The 23929-nt window shown below is 51.5% G+C and overlaps 1 protein-coding gene across 1 annotated transcript; it reads left to right on the forward strand.

Moving 5' to 3' along the window:
- The first annotated feature begins 1846 nt into the window (after positions 1 to 1846).
- Positions 1847 to 23846, forward strand: CDA (cytidine deaminase). Its single transcript, XM_024554311.3, has 4 exons — positions 1847 to 2082; positions 13166 to 13277; positions 18841 to 18898; positions 22217 to 23846. Exons 1-4 carry the CDS (start codon positions 1929 to 1931, stop codon positions 22331 to 22333), a joined length of 441 nt encoding a protein of 146 aa, XP_024410079.1. The 5' UTR covers positions 1847 to 1928; the 3' UTR covers positions 22334 to 23846.
- The last annotated feature ends 83 nt before the right edge of the window (positions 23847 to 23929 follow it).

Below are 23929 nucleotides of genomic sequence, written 5' to 3' on the forward strand. Positions count from 1 at the left end.
TGGACGCTGTCCCCGTTTATGACCACGTGAAGGGAAAGAACTCTGAAGGGGCCAAGGGCCATACTTAGCCTGGAGGTGACCCAAGTTTTCCTGGCACTGTGGAGCCAAGGAGTTCAACGCCAGGCCTGGGCAGGGCTGGGCTGAACTGGCATGGGTCAGGACAGGGTCAGGGGACAGGAGCAGGCTGCTGGTTGAGGTGTCTCACAAGTCTGGCAGGCCAGCAGGGCCCTTCAGCCCTCTTCCCAGTTGTCATACTTGGTCCCCAAAAGCTTTAGAATTATTCCCATGTAAAGTGGGCACACATGGTCCCAGGACACCCTTCACTTTTTGTCCTGGAGCCTTGGCGGAGGGGCCTTTGCGAAGCCTGGGCAGTGCAGGGATAGAGGTGGGGCGCGTTTCCCCTGGTTTCCCCACCAGCCCTGTCTCAGATCCAGAAAGCCGGTCTAGATGCCGAAGGTACAGGTACAGGAAGAAAATGCAACAGTAGGGGGAGGAACCAGCTGCTTCCTTCCCCTGGATGTGTGGAAAGAAGGGGGTAGGGTTGGGAGTGGGGAAGGAAGTGAAGCCAACTTGCCCAATTCTACAGAGGCCCAGCTGAGCCTCTAAGCCACCTTGACCCGGCTGAGAGCTCCAGGTCAAGGACATGGCAGGCAGGTTGCAGAACACAGAGGTGTCAGCATATAGGATATGGAGACGTTGCCTCATTTTCCCCAACCCACTGCCTTCCTCCCTTCCCCTTCTCCCTCCCCTTCCCCTTCTCCTCCCCTACCCAAGCCCTCAGAGAAGCCACTGATTCACTCCTGCTTGCTGGGGGTCTGGGGACATTTGGATGCCTCTGGACACCCTAACTGGTGTTCTGCTCTTCCTGTGTAATCCTGGCCGAGTCACTGAAGGACAATAATCCAATTTTCATGGAGTCACAGAGTGCTCATGTCCTGATGTCTCAGGACCCTCCGACCACCATCACTGTGGACACATTACCTCATTCAGTCCTAACAACAACTCTGCAAGATGTCGCTAGTGGTTCCATTTGAAAGAGGGGGGAAAACTGTGACTTCAAGAAGTGGCATTGACTTCCCAAGGTCATATGGCTAACTCATGGCAGACCTGGAACGCAAACTAGGGTCTACTACATGCCAAGGCTGGAGCTCTTCTATCCTTGAAAACAGGGTGGGAAACAGAAGTTATCACTATCTCCACCATAGACAGAAGGAAACTGGCACAGAGAGGTCAAGTAACCTGCTGGCAGTTGTACACATGGAACATGGCAGAGCCAGGACACAAACCCATTTCTTTTATCACCAACCCACTCTTTGTTTTGCCTGAGAGACGACCTCAGAGGTTCCCTCTGGCTAAAATACTTTTTCATTCTACGTTGAGACAGAGATGAATTAGAAGGAGAATGGGTGAAAATAGAGAAGTAGCTTGGTCTCACTTCCTAACTCAGGGAACCAGTGTAGCTGCCCCAGTCCTGCCCTTTCAGCTTCATTCCTCCCCTCAGTGAAGAAGAGAAAAAGTCATGCAACAAACAGGGTTTTCAACACTTGGAACTTGGCCTTCCTAGACCCCCACTGACCCTACCAACGGTTACTTCCCTTAGGAAGTGTGTTCGCATCCAGCCTCGCACCTCAGTGACACAGTCTCCAGACCCACTAGAGAGAGTTGCCCCCAAGGAAGAGTGAGAAACACCTGTGGGCACAGCCACATCCTTCCACATTGGGAGACACACCACACCCTCTGGCCCCAAACCCGGGGGCGGGGGGCCGCTCCATTCCCTGACCTGGCCCCGCCCAGCATCTCCGCGGGCGCACCTGGGAGCCTCTAAGCAGGGACACACCCCGGGGGAGGAGCTGCCTCGGTAGCGGGTCCCAGCTGAGCCTAGCTGAGGGCTCCCTTCTCTGCTCCTCTGCTGATCCCCAGGGACCGACATGGCCCAGGTGCGTAATGCCTGCGCCTTGGATCCCAAGTACATCCAGCAGCTGGTGCTGTGCTCCCACGAGGCCAAGAAGTTCGCCTACTGTCCCTACAGTCACTTCCCCGTGGGGGCTGCTGTCCTCACCAGGGACGGGAGGATCTTCTCCGGTAAGGGCAAGGGAGGGCGTCCGGGGTCCCTGACCACCACAGCCTTGGGGGTGAGAGCAGGATACTCAGGGGGGGGCGGGAGTCCCCAGAAGAGAAGAGCCCAGGGCTGTCCGCTCTTGGCTGAGCCTCCCTATAATGCCATTTGCCTCTACCCTGCCTAATGTCCCAGACTGTGGGTGAAGGTGCTGCTCAAATCTAGGGGCTTTCGATTCTTGGAAGACTGGGAAGCAGGAGGTGGGACGGGGAAGGAAGCTGGAGGGGGAAGCCGAGAGCTTCAGCAGAGCTGTGTGCTGGGAGGGAGGGTGCAAGTCCTCCTCTGGGTCCCGCACCTGCTAAGGCTTCCACAGGTTATATCAGCAAGTCCTCACCTCGGACCCAAAGCCCAGGTGTCATGCCCACTTCTTAGTGCAAAACCTGAGGCCCAAAGAGGTGACCTGGCTTGTTCAAGGTCACATGCGGTGCTAGAGGCAGAACCCAGGGCTGGGGTCCCCCAAACCCTGATTTCTTCCTGCCATCCTCCGTGTTGGGGGGTGGCAGGGGGGAGGGAAGAAAGGAATCCAGACGGGACGACTTGTTAATGGGGTGCAGAGGGTCTTGGGGGTAAGAAGCCAGGCGCAGTCTGAGTGCAGCAGCGAGGGCCAGCCTGGGGAGGTGGGGACAGGAACCTGGGTTGGCACTAATCCGTCCCCAGCTCTTTTTCTTGGGTTAGTCGGTTTGATAGAAAAGTTCCCTCGAACAAAAATGCAGACTTGTTTTTGCTCAGCTAGAGGCATTCTCTGTCAGGACCGAGGGGAAGGAAAGGGGTGTGGGGTTGGCAGGGAAGACACGCCCTCGACACCCTGCCCATTTCCACCACCACTGGGAGGGCAGATGAGAATTGGCACTGAGGGCCAGGAGGGGATGGCCAGCCCTGCTGCCTAGAATTCCCCTGCGGCTTGGGGCAGCTTCTTAAAGGGCCAGAGGCCCGCACAAGTACATCTGTCTATCTGATCAGTAACCCCCAGCAGCCCCATCCTGGTGTGAGCCACTCACCTGCTCCACCGCTCAGCTGTGGGTCCAGCTTGGGGCTGACGTCCCCTTCTGTCCTGTCCCCTCTGGGCTCTCATATGTTATTTCTTGTCTTTTGAGTTTCTGTGTGGGTTTCATGAGGTCCCTGGGTCTTAAACGTATTGGAGCAGGAAAAGTGACCTCGAGCGAGGGCTGGTGTGTGAAAGGTCGGTGATGAGTGTTGTCCGACTCACCCTCACAACCCTGCAGGGCAGTTACCATAGCGCCACTTTGCAGAGGAGGAGACAGAGGTTCCCAGAGGCTGAATGCCCAAGCTCGCAGAGCTGGGATTCAAACCCAGAGTTTCCGTGACTCTCAAAGTCTGCTACTCTGTAGAGAATGAAAACCACTGAGTGTTGCGTGGACATTCAGGCTGGTCTGGTTGCTCAGAGGAGTATTAAAGATTAACCACCACCACAAACACCACTGCTGCCCCACGCTGCCCCACGAGTCAGCCACCTATTCTTTCCAGTGCCTCCACGTCCCCTCTTCATCCTTGCATTGATTCATCTATTCGACAAACATTTGCCAGTTATGTGCTAAGTAACATACCAGGTGCTGGGGGTAGCACAGTGAGTGGAAACGGCAGAGTCCCTGCCCCATGGAGGTCCCCTCCCCTTGCACAGGCTCAAAGTGGAGCCACAACCAGGGACTGTGGGAGTAAAGAAGTGAGGGGAGGAGGAGCATCGACTATTTAAATGGCAGGGAAGGACCCAGTGCTGCAGGAGCAAGTGGGGATTGCAGGCGGCCCTCTGGGATGGGCTGAAGGCTCTGAAGTTAGAGGCTCCTGGATTGGAATCCTGGTGCTCTGTTTACCAGCCATGTGTCCCGGAGCAAGATCCTTGACCCTGCAGAGCCTCAGCTTACATTTGTACATGGGGGATCCTAACGCCCACCTTTCGGGGTGGCTGTGAGCAGCGCTGGTTTGCCTGGCCCGGTGGGGCAGCCAAGGTCCTCTCTGATTGCTGGTGCCCGTGCTGCATGGGTCACTGACTGCGAAGAATCTCACCCCTGGCTGTGAGGCTTTAAATGAGCTAACGCCCATAAAGTGATTGGCAGTTTCTGGCCCAGAATAAGCATGTCACAAATGGTGGCCTCTTCGACTGCTACTAGTGCTGGTATGATGAAAATGATGATGTGATGATTTGGAGGTAGATTGTGGAGGACTTTTGAAGGCTGAGTAGAGACATTGGGATTTGATGAGGTAGGACATAAGGAGTTAAGGAATGCTATCAATAAGAAGAGTGACATGAAGCTGGTGTTTGAGGACAGTCTGACAGGCACTCAAGGAGGGCTGGGGCAGAAGAAGGAGGGACAGGGGACCACGTCTATCATGTTTACTGACCGGTCCACAGTGCCAGCATATTGCCTGACCTAGAATAGGTCCTCAGTTAAGGTTCAGTGAACTTACAAATGAATGGCTTAGACCAGAGAAGTACCAGGTGGGATGAAAAGGCAGGAAAGATCTGGGAGCTATCTTGTGGGACGAACGAGGCAGGCCTGGGATGGGCCGTATTAGAAATGAAGGGAAGAAGTGTGGTTCTAGGATCTCCAGCCCCGTGGGCGGGAGGAACGATGAGGCCCTGACTGGCTAAGGCAGGAGGCTGAAGGCAGAGCCGGGTCGCGTGGGGCAGATGGTGGGCAGGACTGCCTGCAATGTTAGTAGACACAATGGACTGAGCATTCGTGACCCACTTGAGATGGAAAATCCCTTAAAATGTCATAGCCGCCACATGGACAATACATGTCACATGCATTAGTCAGAACACTTCAGTTGTAAATGACAGAAGCCAACCGGAACTATAATGAACAATGGTGGGTCTTGTCTCAGGGACAGCTGGATCAAGAACTCAAATGTTACTGTGCTCTTCTTTATCCTTCTGGGTGCTTGCTGGTTTCTTTCTCTACTCCTGAAAGTAGTCTTCCTCCAGGCTTCAGAGCCTCTGATTTACATTCTTACAGCCTCAAAAGCAGAGAGGAAAAAACTCTTACCTGCTAACTTCAAATGTAAAAATTCCAGGGAAGGGCTGTGATTGGTCCGTCTCCAAATCACATACACATTGCACAGCCAATCACTGTTATCGGGATGAAGCAGTATAATTGGGCCAGCTGATCCACATAGCCTTCCTCTGGGGGGCAGGGAAGGTGGCGTAGAGGTCTGTTACCATAGGGAGTGTGGAGGTGCCAAGCAGACCAAACCAACAGCCAAATGCACTACATTTTATAAACAAGATAACTGAAATTCAGGTTTATCTGATTCCAAATGCCATGCTCTCTCTGCGGCCCCTTGCTCCCATGTGGATATGCAGAAGGGGGTGCGATGGCTGTGCTGAGGAGAGGGGGGCAGATGGAGGGCATTTCCCAGAGGCCCCGGGTCTCCTTACTGAGATGGAAAGAGAGGGCAGATGGCCCTGAGCCAGGGTGTGGTAAGGAGGGGACCTGGACAACCAGTGGAAACCAATCATGGGATGAATTAGAGATTAGGAGGCAGAGGGGGTACACTTGAGTTAAGACACCGGGTTTATAGCTTATAGTGGGACAAATCTGCCCAGTTCCATGACTTCCTCCAACTGCACGAAAGACTAGCCTGGGCATTACCACCCTCAGAGGCTGCTGGTATCCCATCCAATCCAAAAGCGATGCTGGCTGCAGAGACAGCCTTGCTGTCACGAAATCATAATGGTCATTTTCTCTCTATTACCTCCAGCCCTGGCCAGGGTCTTGTGCCCCTCGCAGATGGGCCACCAGGGTGGTAATTAATAACTACACCAGTTACCTTCTGTGATGGCTGGGGAAGAGCTGCTGAGGGAACGGGGAGAGGGCAGTAAGGACACAGGGAGAAGTGTTAAGATGGGACAGAACGGATTATGGGCAAGGGAAATGGAGTCAGTACGTGGTGGCACTCAGGTGGGACGCTGCATGGGGGTTGGTAGTGGAGAATCATGGAGGTCTGCTCTTCCCTGGTACCACTCAAGGGAAGGGCGGGGGTCCCCTTCAGCTCATGCCCTTGGCGCAGTGGTCCCTCTCTCCCTTCCTTCCCTCTCTAGAGGAACTTCAGCACTCTATATATGCCATCGTCATTCAGGGCGCCGCTTCACCGGGTCATCTATAATGAACTCTGGGAGGAACAAATTGTATAGAGAGAGACACTTAAGGATGTCCTGGTTAATTGCTGAATCCAGCTTGCCTCGGCTTATTGCTGGAAGCTGATCCTTCGTTTGTCTTCCCCCCATCTAAGCTCCTGGTTCCCTCACTAGGCTCCTGTCTCCTCCTTGACCACTCTTTGGTGCTTTATATCGCCCCCTCTCCACAGTAGTTAACCTACATTTCCCTCCCCCCCACCCCCCATCCCCCCTCAACAGCACTTCCAGGTGAGTCAAAGCAGGCTTTCCTTACTGGCTTCTCCTCCTTACAGCCCTGCCCACCCACCACGCCCCACTTCCCACTTATCCCCACCTCTTTGAACCTCAGGCTCATCCATCAGCCCTCTCCACTCAAAAGTGGTTTATTACCAAGAAGAGCTTCACTAACCCTCCACCCCTAACTCTACAGTTGAGTTAGAACATTATTCCTACATAAAACTACGGTGCGTTACATTCGCGGTATGGAGGGAGGCAGGAACATGGAGAGAGTGTAGTATTTCTTCAAGCACACGGACATTTCTCTGGTCCTGTGATTCTCAGATGTGGTCCCAGAACCCCCAGCCTCAGCACCTCCTGGGACCTTGTTAGAAATTCTAGTTCTTGGGTTCCAACCAAGACCCACTGAAGCAGAAACTGCAGTGGTGGGGCTCAGAAATCTGCTTTCAGAAGTTCTCCCGAAGATGCTGATGCCCACATGCTCGAGTGTGAGAACTGACACCGGAAAGGCCGGCGTTCGGGCTGCCTGCCACCTACCAGACCCAGTGAGCAGAGACAGGGACTGAATCTTTATGGGCGTTCTATTCAGATGGCCAGTGACCTGGGAAGATGACGGGGTTTGTACCCTAACAGACCAGCCTCCCTCTCCTTTCAAGCCAGCTGTTCTTATAAGGGGGGCAGAAGTGTAGGGAAGGGGTTTGGGACTCAGGAAAGAGGTTAATCAGATAAAAGCTGCGGTCCACAATTTCCTAACATCCTTTCATCTGTGATTTTCTTTATCCGAGTCCTGGGCAGCGGGGCTCGGACACCACCCTGACTGACCGCTTATGGTCTCTTCTGGAGCACAAAGGTCAACCGCTTGGGGTCTCCTGGAGTCAGGGCGGGCCATCTCTGCAGTTCCTGAAACAACAGCTTTTCACATGCATTGACTACTAGGCTTACTAACTATTACCTTAAAGTAACATTTTCCCACTCTCGGGTTCCCCCACCAGAACCACACCGCTCCCATCGTAGCCGAGGGCGTGGGTCCCATGCTCTCTGACACTGCTCTCTTTGCATGACTGGGTCCAAATCACCTCGCTGTTGGTGGACTGCTTTCCTTGCTGATGTCTGGGTGATATCTGACCCCAGCCCTGCTTAAGCACCAACCCCCCTCAATACAGGGCCTTCCTGAAATGGCTTAGAGAAAAAGAACAGTCCTTGGTATCTGAGAGGCCGAGGGAGGGGGGAAATGTGCGTCCTGGACCCCTGCCCCCAACCTCAGCTTTTACCTTCTGTAAAATGGGATTATAACAGCATCTGCTTTACAGAGTTGTTAACAGGATTAATGATAAAGTGCAGATCAATTGTTCCAGGGAGCCCTGACAGATACAGCAAGGTCAAAGGTCAGCAAAGGTGGAAGGGGCAGGAGTGGATGGGCCAGCAAGGGCACTTTAAAAGACAGTCTTTTCAGGTGAGTATCCGGAACCTGGCTGGGAGAACGAGGTGGGGAGCGAGAGACACTATTCATTGTATCTCCACAGAAAAGCAATAAAAGACCAGAATAAAGGAACGCAATTAGTGATAATAGCACTATTATCACCATATTATCTGGGTCGATTATTTTGGATTTCTCAGTGGGTACTGTCTCACCCTCTGCACGTGTTTCAGAATAAGAGAAGGCAACACCAGGAGGAAAGCTAGTTTGTCTGGGTAGCTCACAGCCTGCTTTCTGGGCTTGGAGCAAAACAAAGTTGCCTGGTCTTTCAGGATGGTAGTAATGGCCAAGGCTGTCTTCCTCTCTCTCTTTTTTTTTTCTTACAGCAAAACAAACTTGCTAGAGGCCCCAGATACAGTTATGCCTTTGTATTTCAGAGCTCGAGCACTGAAGTGGGAAATTCTACTCATTTGTTAGCAAGTAACTGAGAGCCTCAGGGCCTCCCCGTTCCAGGCCCTGAGCTCACTGCAATGCACAGCACAGAGGAGGCCCTGACGACAGAAGTTTACACTGTCAGTGGGGAGATTACATAATGATGACACCCATTTCAGGGAAGTGTTTAGTGCTGTGAAGAAAATCAAAGCAGCTTAACAGGTTTGAGAGGATTAGAGGCAGTCGGGGGAGGAAGCAATTTTAGATGGGCTGATCCAGGAAGTCTTCTCTGAGGAGGTGACAGTTCAGCCGAGACCTGAGTAAGGAGAGCCCTGTGCACAGAGAAGAGTTCCAGGCCGTGGGGACAGCCAGTGCAAAGGTCCTGCTGCAGGAGAGCACTTGGCACCCTTGGGGAACAGCTGTGAAGCCAGTTGGCCTGGAGAGCAAAAGAAGATGAGGTCCAAGAGGAAGGCAGGTTGGCAGCAGACTACATAGAGCCTCGTAATTATGGAAAAGATTGCAAAGCGCCTGAAGGACAGAAACAGAGTCACTGTCACATGTGGTATAGAAGGAGCAAAAGCTCAACGACACAGGGCTACCACCACCAAAGCCTGGACTTCGGTGCAGTTCATAACAGCAGCTAGCAGCTGCCAACCCTTACTCTGGGCATGCTTTATGCTAATTGCTTTACATGCATGATCTCAACTCATTCTCAGGAGAGCCCTGTGAGGAAGGCCCTGTCGTCACCATTTGATACATGAGGACCCTGAGTCTGAAGGAGGTTCAGTCCATTTCCCAAATTCTCAGAGCCAGTAGGACACAGGGTCCCAGGGCAAAATGGAGCCTTGGGGCTCTTTCCACATGGCTCAGCTTGAGCAGTGGGGTACGTGAACACTCCCTTCTAAAACAACCTCTCTCTCCCCTTCACTGGCCCATTACAATTTTTACATACACTGAAGGAAGATTTCTCCATGTGAGGGCATCCTGAGCATCAAACGCAGACACAAGCGATTGTCCTGAGACACCAGACCTTCTGCAATCTGGCCATTTGCTTTAACTGCACATCTTCCAAACCCAGTAGGGAAAGTCTCCACGAGGCAGGGCCAGGAGGCTAGACAGGCTGGCAGGGGTCTTCATGTGGGGAGGCAGAAATAAAATGCAACACGGTCAAGTGCAGCAAAGTTGGGAAGGGCGGGGATGGATGGGCAGGCCAGGGTGTGTAAGAGAGGCATGTTCACTTATTAACTTTTTTCCTAATTATTTATTTACTTTTAGAGAGGGGGGAAGGGACGGAGAAAGAGGGAGAGATACATCCATCAGTTGCCTCTTGCACACCCCTGACTGAACTGGGGACCTGACCCAGGACCCAGGCATGTGCCCTGACAGGGAGTGGAACCGGTGACTGTTCAGTTCACAGGCCAGCACTCAATCCACTGAGCCACACCAGCCAGGGCTAACTTTCATGGACCTAGCTGAGAGGCTGAGCGATATGGTGCCTGTTATCCCGGCTATAGTGACTCACAAGTGAATAGGCACAAATGCTTGGCCAAAGTAAGTGTTCAATAAATGTTAGCCACTGTTTTCAGGGTTGCAATGCCCTGATCACTTCCTGGCCCATATCCCAACTGTATTAACTGATGTCTATATGGTTGTAAATGATAGAAATGCATATAAACTATTTTAGACAAACGGAGGGTGTACTGGACCTGTGGGAAGAGTTGGAAGACAGCTGGGCCTCAGGAGCAACATACACCAAGCCAGACTCTTTTGCAGTCATCTCCCATCTCATCTCTTATCCATTCCTCTGAGCACCCACTTCTTGTCTCCTCCATAAAGAAAGGAAACCAGGCCGCCCTCTGGGCCCAGGCTCTCACACTCCTAGTTTCAGAGAAGAACTCTGATTGGCCCAGTGTGGGTCAGGTGCTCATCCTTAGACCAATAAAAAAGGTAATGTGAGAAAAGGTGGCAGCTCCCATTTGAACTACATGCAAAGGAATGAGGTGAGGCTCATTCCCCAGGAAAAAAAGGAGGAAGAGGAGCTAAATTGTCAAAATAATACATGCTCACTACAGCCTACCCTTTGGTGACCAGTATGCACACCTGCCTTTTTCCCAAAAGTAGAATTCCAAACTGGTCTCCACCTAACACCACATGGCCATTCCCTTCACAACTGTTAGTGAACCCACTCGGCCCGGCAGGAGACTGCCCGCCCAGGCCCCCACGCTGCATGGAGCGTCTAGTGACAGCCATTCCGCTCCGTCAGTGGGACGTGAGGGCCTGTGCTGAGAGTCGTGACAGTGGTTCATGGTCCCAGTGACTACTTAACTCCTGGCTTGTGGGGGTACATAGTGAAAAGCCAGGAAACTACGTGGGGAGGATAGGAGATAATGACCAGCTCATTTGCAAACTGGATGACTGCAGGAGGAACAAAATGCTGCGTAAGCACGAGGAAGACTCAGACTTAGGAAAAGGGAGGGCGATAGCTAAGGCACAGAAAACGCTGATGAAACAAACAGAAATACAGTGGCTAGGACAGGATGGCCGCTTGTTTCTCTCCCAGGTAACAGACCAGGGATGGGCTGGAGTCCCGGGCACGTGGGCTGCTCTGCTCTGCTCTGCTCTGCAAGATTCCTTCCTGTCTCGCTGTCCTGCCATCCACAGAGCAGTGTCTTATTCCACGTGTTCAAAACTGGCACACACCACCGCATCCACGTCCCAGCCCCTGGGAAAGGGGAAGATGAAGTGGGGGGCAAGCAATGTCCCCATGAAAATGTCATCTAGAATTGACACCCATGACCTCCGCTCACATCCCATTGGCTAAAACTACAGGACTACACGAAGCTTCCAGGGAGGCTGGGAAATGTGGTCTCCACTGGGCAGCTGTGTGCCCAGCTAAACTCCAGCAGATTCCATTGGTAGAGTGAACACTGGGGACAGTCTTTGCCACTGGACCCCCCCTGGCCCTCAGGGAGCTTCTACCTTGATCATTACATTCTTGGCCACACATCTGAAAGGGGTGTGGGAGAGAATGTTCTTTGGGGGAACACAGCACTCAGCTCACTTCTGAGGGGGTTCTTTGGGGGGCCAGGGGGTCCTGAGGGATGGAACAATCAGCCTTTGGCTTCTTTGGCTATCCACATCCATCAAAAATTTAGAAACCTGGTCTGTTTGCTTCGAGCCATCCTCATACGGTAGTGTCACACCCAACGGCCCTTTCCGGGTTTAGTTCTTAAGTTGCCAACCCTGTTATTACTACCTGGTTTCCCTGCCTGGCCCATCCCCGCTGCCTAATTTTAGTGGTGGCTACCTTGAGGCGCCCAAAACAGATGAGAAGATGAACCCCTTAATCAGATCTTTGCCACAGGGTGGATTTCCAATGCCAAGTAGAGAAACCCAGGTGGCAGATTACATGGTCTGCCTTCCAGGGTATTGCAGGGCGGGGCTTTACAAATGACATGTCACAGAGGAGCCAGGGCACCAGCCTTCCCCTTGCTGTGTCTGTAATTCTTCCACATTGCCCAGTGGCTAGGCCAAGGCCACAGGTTTTTGATTTTTTTTGTTTCAGCTGCATCTCACTCTCAACATAAATTTCTCTAAGGTATAGGTTAAGCTACTATAACAAAAATCCCAAAATACGATGACTCAAACATGACAAATCTTTTTCTCTCACATAAAAATTTCGAGTAGGCAGCTGGTCCAGGGCAAACAGGCAACTCTGCTCCAAATTCCTGCTGTCTTGTTGCGGTCCATCCCTATGACAATAAACCGTGAGGTCAAAGGTGTCCTGCCCCATCCCAGCAATCTCTTTACAAAAACAAATGTGATCCAGACGCTTCCCATCTACCATTGGGCCACCTCCCATTGGCCAGAATGTGGTCACATGGCAACCCTACGCTACAAAGGAGTGTAGGAAATACAGCCGCCACCACATCGGAATGGGAGTCATTTGTATTTACTGGAAGGGAGAAGGGAGAAACGAGTGGGGGGCGGGGGGGGGGGGGGCGGCAAGATCCCTGCCTCACTGACAAAGGCAAGCTATGAAGGGCGACACATCTGATGGCCAGGAAAGCCCGGACCCTGTGCGATTTGCGGTCTCACAGCCTCCTCGAAATGGGGAGTTTCTTAGTCAGCTAACCTGGCTACACCATTGTTTTGTCCATTGTCCCCCAGGGTCACCCTGGAGAGGGGCACCGGGGTGCCTCTTCTGTGGGCTGTGCCGCCCTAGCGCTCCTCCTCCCGCTGGAGAGCGCCCCTGTGTGGCTGCCTTAAGGCTTGCGCACTCAGACAAGCCTTTCGCACAGCGTGCAGGAGTTTTGTTAGTTTGTTGATTTTGACAGTTGGTTTTGGGACACAGCTCACAGAGAACCTTGGCTGAACTCTGATGGCTGGTATCCAGCACCAAAAATGTTGCACAGGCCCAATCTTTGAATCAGAACCCCCACCCGCCAGTTCCACCTCCCCACCCCCATGGCTTCTGTCTCCTAGATCCAGGGCTTGGGACCATGCTCCGCTTCTTAAGCCTTGGCTTCTCCCTTAGCCTTGACCTCTGCTAAGGAGACGAGGCTGGGTTAATCTGCCCTGTTTTCCTGCCCCGCTCCTAGGCTGTGCTTCAAGATGGGGGCATTGGGTAAGTGATGAGAGTGGGAGGCCACTGTACCAGTGGGCCACAGTTTCCCAATGGTTTGGGTCAAACTGCCCTCTCCTTCTTCCCACTTTGTTCTGAGTAACAGGTCCCTGCCTTCACCACAATGGGGCAAACCTCTTACTCAGCACACGCAGTAGGAAGTGATTCTGCTGGAAATACCACTGGGTTCCCCTCTCTTCTCAGGGTGCAACATAGAAAATGCTTGCTACCCACTGGGCATCTGTGCGGAACGGACCGCTATCCAGAAGGCCGTCTCAGAAGGACACAAAGATTTCAGGGCAATTGCTATCGCCAGGTGAGTGGGAAAGCCACGTCACAGCCATATTCATTCATCTGCTCAGCCATCGTCCACCACGCACCTGTCATTCATCCATTCATTCATCTAACATGTATATTCTATACTTCCTAAGTGCCAGGCCCTGGAGAGGACTCTGGGCTGAGTGCTGAGGACAAGGAGGCAAATAAGAAATGGACTCTGCCCTCGGTGAGCCTACAGAGCAGATCCACAACCAGGGCAACTCTAAGGCAAGGGCAAGCGTCTTTTTGTGTTCTAACAGCACAGAGGGCGACAGAATCCCTTCGAGATGCAACAGAAAAGCAGCATCAAAACCTGAAACTGGAGGGACCTAAAAATTATCTGGCCACCTAGACTCCGTGGTCACTACCCCCATTTTATAGCTGAAGAAACTGAGGCTCAGAAAGGTTAAACAGCTTTCCTGGAAGTTAGAGGCAGAACCAGGACAACACCAGATCTCTAGAGTCTCCCCCAGGGCTCATACCACTGTGTCATGCTGTGCCAGGAAGTCAAACACTCTTCCCTGCTCTCCTTGAGCTGACAGTGGCACCCGCCACTGTGGGAGGTGACTCCTCCACTTGACAGCACTCACCTCTAAGTGCCAAGAGCCAGGATACAAAACAAGCTGGTGGGGTGACAGCCAGGTATACCTGGGTCATGGTTCCAAGTAAGGAGATTCCTGTCCGGATTCTGGCTGAACAAGAGCTCTAATCAATACCCGCCACGTGCCCTAAACATAAATCTCCAAGTTCCTGGAGCTCGTGAGTTCTCGTCAGCCCTGGGCCCAGACTCAGGGCTTGGGGATTTGAGCACATGAATGGGCTCTGTGACTAATTTGGACCCCGTTATGCTTCTGACTTAATGGCGAATTGCTTAAGTGTGTCCCTCTGCATTGTCTGTGAGAGAGAGTTTTCTTAGCAAAATAAAGGTGCAGGGACGATGGCGTGGGAAAGACCGCACGGCTGACCGGGTGCGGGGCTTTCGGGACGCCTGGCTGCGTGGGTCGTGCAGTGGGAATGAATTCTCTCTTCATCGCGGGGAAGCTGCAGGACCTTTCTGGCAGAAATGTAAGGATCTAGAGCAAGGACAGCAGGGGATGTTTGACAGAAACGAGCCCCCATTCCTTTTATAAGACGCTAAGCTTGGCCTCAGTCTGGCCCCGAGGTGGACCAGGTTATTGAGGGTTTTCCTCCTGAGTGACTGGAGCCACGATGGAGAAGGGCCCCCGCTTCCCAGAGCCTCCCTGTGACGAGGTTTCTCCTGGCTCCCCTCGGCTCTGGGAGGAATAAATGAGGCTGTGCTGGGAACATTTTGTGCCGATGAACAGGATGTGAATTACACTTTATTTTTTTTTTTTTAAAGAGGGAGGAAAATAACTCAATTTCAAAGCTGATCTGAGAAAATAATGATATTCTGGGGAGAAAGAGGCCAAAGTCAACAAAAGGTTAATGGCATGGTAGCCTTGCTCTGCTGTGAAGGTTCCCAGGGAAAGGCGTTTTCTCTCGGTCATTACCTACTTCTAAACGCGACTGCTTATTGCTAGTGACCAAGGCACAGATGTCCTTATTCACATAAAACCTGCGGTTTCCCAGCACCCGACTGCTCTCCTCCCGGTTCTCAGCCTGCACCCGCATCCCCGAGCCAGAAATACAGTCATTATTACATTAATGATGTGTTAAAGGGAGGGATTTAGAGAATGAATGGGAAGTGCCAGCTCCCTTGTTAACCCGAGTGTGAACAGTCCAGGAGAGCCCCTTCGAGATCTGTGAGATAGAGAGGCAGAGCCCAGATAATGGGGAGATAAGCCTGTCCCCCTGGGGTCCTCGCTGTAGTCATCGAAGTCAATAAGTTTCCAGCCTGTCAGCTCTGATAAGCATGGCCTCTGTGTGTGACGAAGGTCAGCACAAACCACGGGAAATCCTTGATACCAGCACAAGCAGGAGAGGGAGTTTGGGAAAGCTAGGAGGGAATGTTCCAAGGCACCCAGCTCATTCTGGGGTGTATGTTCTTTTAAGTTTTTCTTACTCTTGGCAGGAATGTTGAATAATGGTTAAAAGCCGAGGCTTGGGCGTTACTGAGACCTGGTCTCAAATCCAGCTCTATTATCAACTCAGGCATGTTGCTTCACAAATCTGAGCCCATCCCTGGCTGGTGTAGCTCAACGGATTGAGCACAGGCCTGTGAACCAAAGGGTTTCCAGTTCGATTCCCAGTCAGGGCACATACCTGAGTTGCAGGCCAGGTCCCCAGTAGGGGGCACACTAGAGGTAACCACATATTTATGTTTCTCTCCCTCTCTTTCTCCTTTCCTTCCCCCTCTCTAAAAATAAATAAATAAAATCTTTAAAAAAAATCTGAGCCCGGCTTTTCATCTATAAAGTGAAGGAGAGAAACAACACCTACCTATTTCCTGAGGACTCAGGAAGTGACTTCTGTAAAGTTCCTGGCACAGAGTATGCAATAACTCAAAACCATTGTTTTAACATTATCCTTATTCCTTCTGCAAGTTACAAAACTACCAAAGGCAGAGTCCACAGATCCTGGGTTCAAATCCTGGTTCTGCCACTTACCAGCAATGTGACCTTTCATGATCTGTAACATGTACACAATAAAAGTACCTACACAGCCCCTCTATTATAAAGATTGCTGGAGGACTAAATGAGTGAATGCACATAAGGTCCCCGGCACAGAGAGTTGCGATGTTAAGCATAAGCCATTATTATTGTCATGCTCTCTTCCATCTCAGAGATGTGCTGCCTGGATGCACCATTTGTGATTTTTTAACCCTGGGCCAAATCCAACTTCCCAGTGGAATTCCTGTTTACCTCCCCACCCCCGCCCTTGCGGGTCACCTTGTCCAACAGGCTGTCCTCCCTTTCAAAACAAGCCAATACATTCTATTACCCTTTGTTTATGTGGTAACCTTCACAGGAAATGCCCTCCATTTCTGCCTAGGCAAACCCTTCCAACCCATTGAGGCACAACTCAAATGCAAACTCCAGGATGTTTTTCCCTGATTACCTCAATTGGAAATAAGCTCTCTCTCTCTTAAATTTCGATTCTCTTTCCCCTAATCCCAAACCCCTAGTTTGGCTTACAGTTTGTATCATAGTGACTCACTGCCATTTACATAGAGCATTAACTCTTACAGCACTTTGACACCCACCGTCTCGCTGGAGACTCACAGGAACACTGTAAGAAAAGCAGAGAAGGGTGTGGCTCAGTGAATTGAGTGCGGGCCTGCGCAGCAGGGGGTCGCTGACTGTCACTGGCCAAGCGTGTCACCAGATGCGGAAAGGCAGTGGTGAGCTTAGCAGGGGCCAGATCTTATAGCCATGGAAGGGAGGCTGAATTTCACTCGGGCTCTTCTCCCATGGCCCTAACCACAGTCTGTCCAGTTACTGCATTTACATGCAGATTTATCCCACTTTCCCGATGGTAAGATCCCTGAAGACAGGGATTCTCCCATTGGTCTTTGTTGCTCCTTCTTCGTGCTGGCTTAGCATAGAGAGGCTCTGGGTCAACATGTGTGGAATGAAGAAGAAATTAGCAATAGTCCAACCACCAAGAGCTTATGAGAGGCTCTGGCTGCAGCACCTGTCATCACCAGGTAATCATAAGCATCAGTGCACTAGGTGTGCGTCCTGAGCGGGGGGGGGGGGGGGGGGGGGGGGGGGGTCCCCACCCTCTCACATTCCCATGGGCTTTTGTTCTGAAGCCAGGAGGGAGTGTGCTCTGACAGCACCCACCTTTCCATGGAGCAGAACCTCTCTTTAACATATAAAAGGGAGTTATTGTGAGGATTCAGTAAAATAGCAAACCCCATTCTCTCCCCTCCACTTCTTCAGTCAATTCATAGTGTCTGTCTCTGTCTCCACTTGATACATGTTGGTTGGCTGGTTGGCTGTCTGGCTACTTGGTTCACTGGTTGGTTGGTTGGTTGGTTGGCTGGCTGGCTAGTGGTTGACTGGTTGGTTGGTTGGTTGGTTGGCTGGCTGGCTAGTGGTTGACTGGTTGGTTGGTTGGTTGGCTGGGTGGCTGGCTCCCCTCACTAGTCAAGAACTCCATTGTGCAATGAATTTTGCCTGTTTTGTTCTCTGCTGTATCCTCAGCACCGGAAGTGCCTGGCCTCTGTAGGTGCTCAATAAATATTTGACCTTAAAATTAAATAATGCATATAAAGTGCTTTGCAGGGTACCTGGCACATTCTGGGCACATAGTGAACCATATGATAGTTATTATTAATACATCATGAGTAAGTTAATTATAAACTAGTATATAGAGCACATAGTGTATAATAAAACTGTATGAGATAAGGTACTGAAGTGACGACAGAGCTTAAAGGGATACGTGCCAGGTAACTACCACAGGCAATGAGAGTATGTGTATAGCATTCTAAAGGTTACAGAGTCCTTCCCACACCTTGTCTCATTTTGTCTTTTAGCATTCCTACAAAGTGGATGACATTAATCGCCCAATTTTACAGGCAAAGAAGCAAGCTTTGCATGGGTTAAAAAGATCTGGTTAAAGTCACATGTGGTTAGCAAAAGGAGGAGCTGACCAAGAGCCAACTTGGGAATCCTGTAACCTCCCGGGACAGCACAGAGCTGTGGGGCTAGAGGAGCAGGGATGGCAGGGGCTGCTGGCTGACCCTCTGGGGCTCTGGCAGGCCTGGAGGTCCCTCCAGTTGAGCCCACCTTCCTTAAGCACCACCTTCCGGACCACTGGGAGCCGGAGCACTGCCTGCAGCTGCCTTAACACTGAGAGACAGTGCCGTGGCTGTCGGTTTCTCACCTCCAGACTTTCGCAAATGCAGGGAGCCCAGCTTTCTTTTGGACTCACAGGCATTTTATTCTTTCATGCCTCAGGGTCTTTGCACATGCTATGTTCTTGGCCTGCAACACAGGGAAACCAGGGCTTCAGAATAGCGCCCCTGTCGCTTGATCTCACTGAACCTCTTTCCTCGCAGGTAAAATTGACACTCAGGATGTTCCAAGATTTAAATGAAATAATGTATGTTGAGTGCCCAATACACAGCATAGTAGGTGCTTGTTAATGGTGACTTATGAACTCTACACTTCCTCCAAGGACCGGGCCAAATGCCATCTCCTCTGTAAAATATTCTTTCACTCCATAGGCAGAGATTGTCTCCTCTTACCAGGCATTCTTACTGCATTTTGCTTAAAATGACAGTTTTCTATGTCACACGTGGGGTTGAGCAATCTCTTGAAGGCCAGAGACAAACTTTCCTTAACCTTTGTGTCCCTGGGGTATAGGTGACAGTTCAGTGTCCACTAAACATTTATTAAATGCACTAATGAATATAATGCCTCAGTGGGGGTGGGGTGGGGGGTGGGAGAGGTATGGGGGATTGGTAAATGGTAAGGGAAACAATATTAAAAATTTTTTAAAAAATAATGGTCCCACCCTGGCCTTGCCTGTTGCAAGTGTGGGAAGCCGCCAAGCACTGCTTCTCAGCCTCCAGGACACAGCGCGTCTGTGAATCAGCAACTGGCCTGAGTCTCAGGAAAAGCTGACCCTTGTTTGCTTCTCTGCTTCCCCAGTGACATGCAAGATGATTTTATTTCACCCTGCGGGGCCTGCAGGCAAGTCATGAGAGAGGTAAGCAGCTCCCTTTCTCTTGGGAATGTGGCCTCAATGCCCCCTGCTTTCCCCAGGCTGTGTGGGGAAAGCCGCAGTGCAGAAGCCACAGCTCCTGTCCCGTTTGCTCACGTGGCTGACTGCAAAGGCCTTCTGAGCTTGCGCGCGTGAGTAACTGGGAACTGTTCTTTCATTCAACAAAACTGACTGCATGTCTCCTCACCCTGGGGAGACAGCCATGAAAAGAGAGGCCAGGCCCTGCCCACACAGAGTGTATCATCTAGTGCAGGAGGTAAGCAATAAGCAAGGAGAAAAACAATAAACAGTAGGGTTCTTGAGAGTGAGAAGGGCTACCAAGAAAAGAATGCAGAAAAAGGAGTCAACAGTGACAGAAGGAAGAGCAGGTATTACTCTAGATCTGGGTGAGAGGCCAGCAAACAATCGTCCAGGGGCAGATCCAGCCTGCAGCTATTTATTCTATTAAATAGCTATTGAAGTTTCATTGGCAGGCAGCCACGCCCATTCATTCACATATTGTCCGTGGCTGCTTTGGCTGACCGTGAGCCATTACAACAGAGATGCTAAGGCCCGCAATGCCTGAAATATTTACTGTCTGGCCCTTTATGGATAAAAGTTTGCCATCCCCTGCTTTAGGTGGCCAGGAAGGGGCTCTCTTTGAAGACGACATTTGAGTGGGGATACAGATAGTGAGAAAAGATGAAGCAGACAGAGGTCTAGAGACGGAGATTGCCAGGTGGAGGAACCAGCAAGCTTAACGCCCATACCCTTAGTGAGTTTGACGCGTCACAGGAAGGTCAAGGAGGCTGGAACACAGTGAATGAGGGGAAAGTGAGTGATAGGACGTGAAGTCTCGGAGACAGGCAGGGGCAGATCACACGGGGCCTTGTAGGCCATGGGATATTTCATTCCAAGAATAAAGGGAACTGAATCGTATGGTTTAAAATGGTTAAAGTGATGAATCATTTTTTTAAAGATTTTATTTATTTACTTTTTAGAGAGGGGAAGGAAGGGAGAGAGGGAGAGAAACATCAATGTGTGGTTGCCTCTCGCTCGCCCCCTACTGGGGACCTGGCCCACAGCCCAGGCATGTGCCCTGACTGGGAATCAAACTGGTAACCCTTTGGTTCACAGGCCGGCACTTAACTACTGAGCCATACCAGCCAGGGCTAAAGTGATAAATCTTATGTTATATATATTTTAGGACATTAAAACAAAAGTTGGGAACAAAAGAATCGGGGAATTCATTGGATATTTTTAAGAAAGGACTGAAGGGATCTGATGTACGTTTTACAAAGATAGTCTTGAGGGAAGGCCTGAAATTCTTCAGCTCTAGAAATAAGAGTAGATTCCACAGTGGGTTCTTTTTTTTTTTTTTCTTAAGATGTGCATTTATTTATTTTTAGAGAGAGGGGAAGGAAGGAGAAAGAGAGGGACGGGAACATCCATGTGCCAGAGATACAACGATCAGTTGCCTCTTATATGCGCCCCCTACTGGGGACCTGGCCTGAAACCCAGGCCTGTGCCCTGACTGGGAATCGAACCGGTGACCTTTTGGTTCTTAAGCTGGCACTCAGTCCCCTGAGCCACACCAGCCAGAGCAACATGGTGGGTTCTTAATCTGGGCTCAGTGGGAGTTTCTAATGTGTACATGCATACTTGGCAGAGAGGGATGTCAGTAGCTTCCGAGGACTATAAAAGAGGTCTGTGTCCTCCAGGGTCCCAAAAGGTTAAAGCCACCAGCTTAAAGAATTCCACCAATCCCTGGACTCTGATGTGACATCATCAGACCCTCTAAACATCTAAACACAGCACTTCATTTCATCCCCACCCCCAGCTGAGGAGGGAAGTGTGGGTCCTTAATCCCGTTCCTCAGAGAAGTACACCGGTGGGGAGCTGGCCCTCACGGGGGCTCAGACCAACAGCAGAGCCAGCTCCTCACAGCTGCTTCCCGCCCACCCCCGCCCCGCCCCACCCCACCACCCACCTTCATGGTTCTATAAACGGGGCAAAGCCATTTCAGCCGTGGACAAGACATAATGGTACTCTGCAGAGCGGCTTTTCCACCAGGACTTCTGCTACTGAGGCTGTTTAAACTTGGGGGCGGGGTGGGGTTGTTTCCGTTTTGCTTTTGTGCCTTGGGGTGGCAAAGCACCTGTCAAGCATGCCAGCTCCGTCCTCTCGCCAGCTCTGCAGTCCAGACAGTTAGCAGAGCCCATCGCCCACACCCAGAAGCAGGAGGCCACCAGGAAGGCACTGACTTCACAATCTGGACCTCATCTCACTGGGACAGACACGGCTGCCCAGCTGCACGGCAGGTCCCAGGCCATATAAGGAAACCATATCAGGAAGTCAGCTCCCTGGTTCCTGCGGCCTGACTCAGTCCAATTGCTTGTTGCTCTGTTCTCCCAGCAGATTAGATGTTGGCAAATGGGAGGAGGGAAAGGAAAAGGCTGAAGTGGGGAGAAGCAAAACTGAAAGCAAAGTACTAATAACAACACATGAAGCTTGGGGGCCAGGGACCTGGCACTTTAAATCACTCAACTTTCATCCATGTCCTCAGGCAGAGCCTGCCAAGCCCATTAATTTTAAAAAGCCAGAAGACTGATTGTGCCTGGTAATAACTTGGAGATTCAGGCAGAAGTGTGCCAACAGCAGGCTGCAAACCTGAGCCTTCAGGAGCAACTGCTAGCAACCAGTGGAAATGGCTTCTAATAATAGCATTTACTATGTGCCAGGCACTGCATACAGGCGCTTTATACCCATCATCTGTAATTCTCACCACACCTGGCCAGGTAGAGCCTTGGTCTGTCGACTCGGACTCCAGGACACTTTCCATTATGCCACAGCTGATTGAATTCTCCACCCGCCTTCCTTCCTGCCTAGTACCTTCTGCCTGAAACCATTTCACAGGTCAAAACACTGAGACCCAAAGACATTAGTCATCTGCCCAAGGCCACACAGCAAGCAAGTGGTAGCTCCTGATAGTGTAGGAGAAAGATGGGGAGACAGGTTTGGGCTAAAATCCTGCTTTGCTGACATTACCCTGCGAAACCTTGGCTTTCTCCTCAGTAAAATGGGGATAATACTAGCACCCACATCAAAGGAGAGATAATGAAATCATGCAGGTCGAGTATCTGGTGTGGAAGGAGGCAGGCACGCAACTCCTGGCCGTGAGGATCGGTGAGATGCTGTGAGGAAGGGAAGCAGGTGTGAATTGCTCTCTGTCATGGCAGGAGAGAGAGAGCCAGGCTCGAACCCAGGTCTGTCCCAACCCTCTGCCACTCTGCCTCCCTCACGCTGGCTTTGTCTCCTTTCCAGTTCGGCACCAACTGGGACGTCTACATGACCAAGCCGGATGGTACCTACAACGTCCGTACAGTCCAGGAGCTGCTGCCTGCCTCCTTTGGGCCCGAGGACCTGCAGAAGACGAAGTGAAAGACGAAGAATGCCCACCGCCTGGGAGAGCTGGGTTCCCACAAGTGCTTATGGGGGACAGCTGCCTGGACAACTTCACGAAGACGCTCTCACAGACCTCGGACACCTCCAAATGCGCCTGACCCCACAGGGGCTGGGCAAAGATGACTTTTCCAAATGATACTCAAGCACTGCCGTCTCGCTGCAGCCTGGGCCACGGCCCCTCCTTGTAACCCACCTTGTCCTCCCCAGACAAGAGCACCCCATTCCTTCCTTCCTGCGGGCCCACTTTAAAACTCCAGCCAAGTCTGAACTGCTTGCCCATTAGCCTTCCCGAGGTTCTAGCCTGTTCGCAGCGACATTCCTAATTATAAACCTCACAGCACATCCGGACTCGGGGAAGCGCAGTTTGCTCTCTCTCTCACCGCTCGCAGCTCCCGGGAGGGCAGGGCAGTTTGTCCTTATAGAGAGACCTGCACTGCGGACCCGCCCGTGTGGAGAGAGAAAGGTTCTAGGCTTCTCGCCCCTGTGTTCCCCAGATGGGTGACCTCCCAGGGCTGGGCCTGTCGGCATCCATTCCTAGTGTCTGTTTTGGTCTCCTCCTCCTCACAGATGAAGGGGCTGGGCTTCAGTGAGGTTAATTAACTTGCTCTAGGACTCTGGCAAAGTTCAGACCGGAATCCAGGTCTTGTGACTCTCACTATGGTTTAGAAACAGTGCAAGCTCTGTGTCGGGCCCTGTGCTAAGCTGTCCAACATATATGAACCCTCCTCGCTTATCAGGCTCAGAGTATATTGCCCTCACTTTACCAATGAATAAATCAAAACTCAGAGAGGTTAAGTCACTTGCCCAAAGTTGCACAGCTAAAATGTGGCAGACTGGAATTTGAACCACATCTGTCTGTTTTTTACATTCTCCGACAGTTAATGTCTGGCTGCATTTATCTACCTGGGTATCATTTATACGGCAAATTCTGCAGCAAGATGTCTCTGCCCTTGAGGAACTTGCAATCTGACAGGGGGAGAGAGGTGTACACGGATCTGCTGCACAGAAACAGTGATCCAGGCAGGTCCCAAGTATAAGGTGGGCACGGTGGGGGCCATGCCACCTTCTGGGGTCTGAGGAGGGTCGGGGGACTGTCTGTCCCTTCCGTGTACTGGCTACATCACTCTCACACTCACACAATTAGGAAGGTGAGGACTGAATGAGGGAAGGAGTCAGGCTGGCCTGCTAAGGGGGTGACAGCTCTGCATGTCCGCCCTGGAGGACTTGGCCTTGGGGCCAGCCTGGGTACTAGGGTGAGAACAGAGCACAGGTTTCCTCTTTCCTACACCAGCAAGTTGCTGGGAGCACAGGGAGTGCTCCCCTTCCCTAGGGGCCCCTTGCCCTCGGTCTGGAGCATCACAGCACAGGTGGCAGACACAAGGCCCGTGGGCTGGATCCGGCCCTCCACCTTGTTTTATCCGGTCCAGCACCTTGTTTCTACCCGGCGGCAGCACCAAGCTCTCACTTAACAGTTAAGGAGTAGTGACATTTATACGGTCCCAAAATTACATTTGGCACTTTGAAGGCCACCGGGAGGCTGATGTGGCCCCCGGTGAAGATGAGTTTGACACC

The sequence above is a fragment of the Desmodus rotundus genome, chromosome 3, assembly GCF_022682495.2.
Source record: "Desmodus rotundus isolate HL8 chromosome 3, HLdesRot8A.1, whole genome shotgun sequence".
In the NCBI taxonomy this organism is placed as follows: domain Eukaryota; kingdom Metazoa; phylum Chordata; class Mammalia; order Chiroptera; family Phyllostomidae; genus Desmodus; species Desmodus rotundus.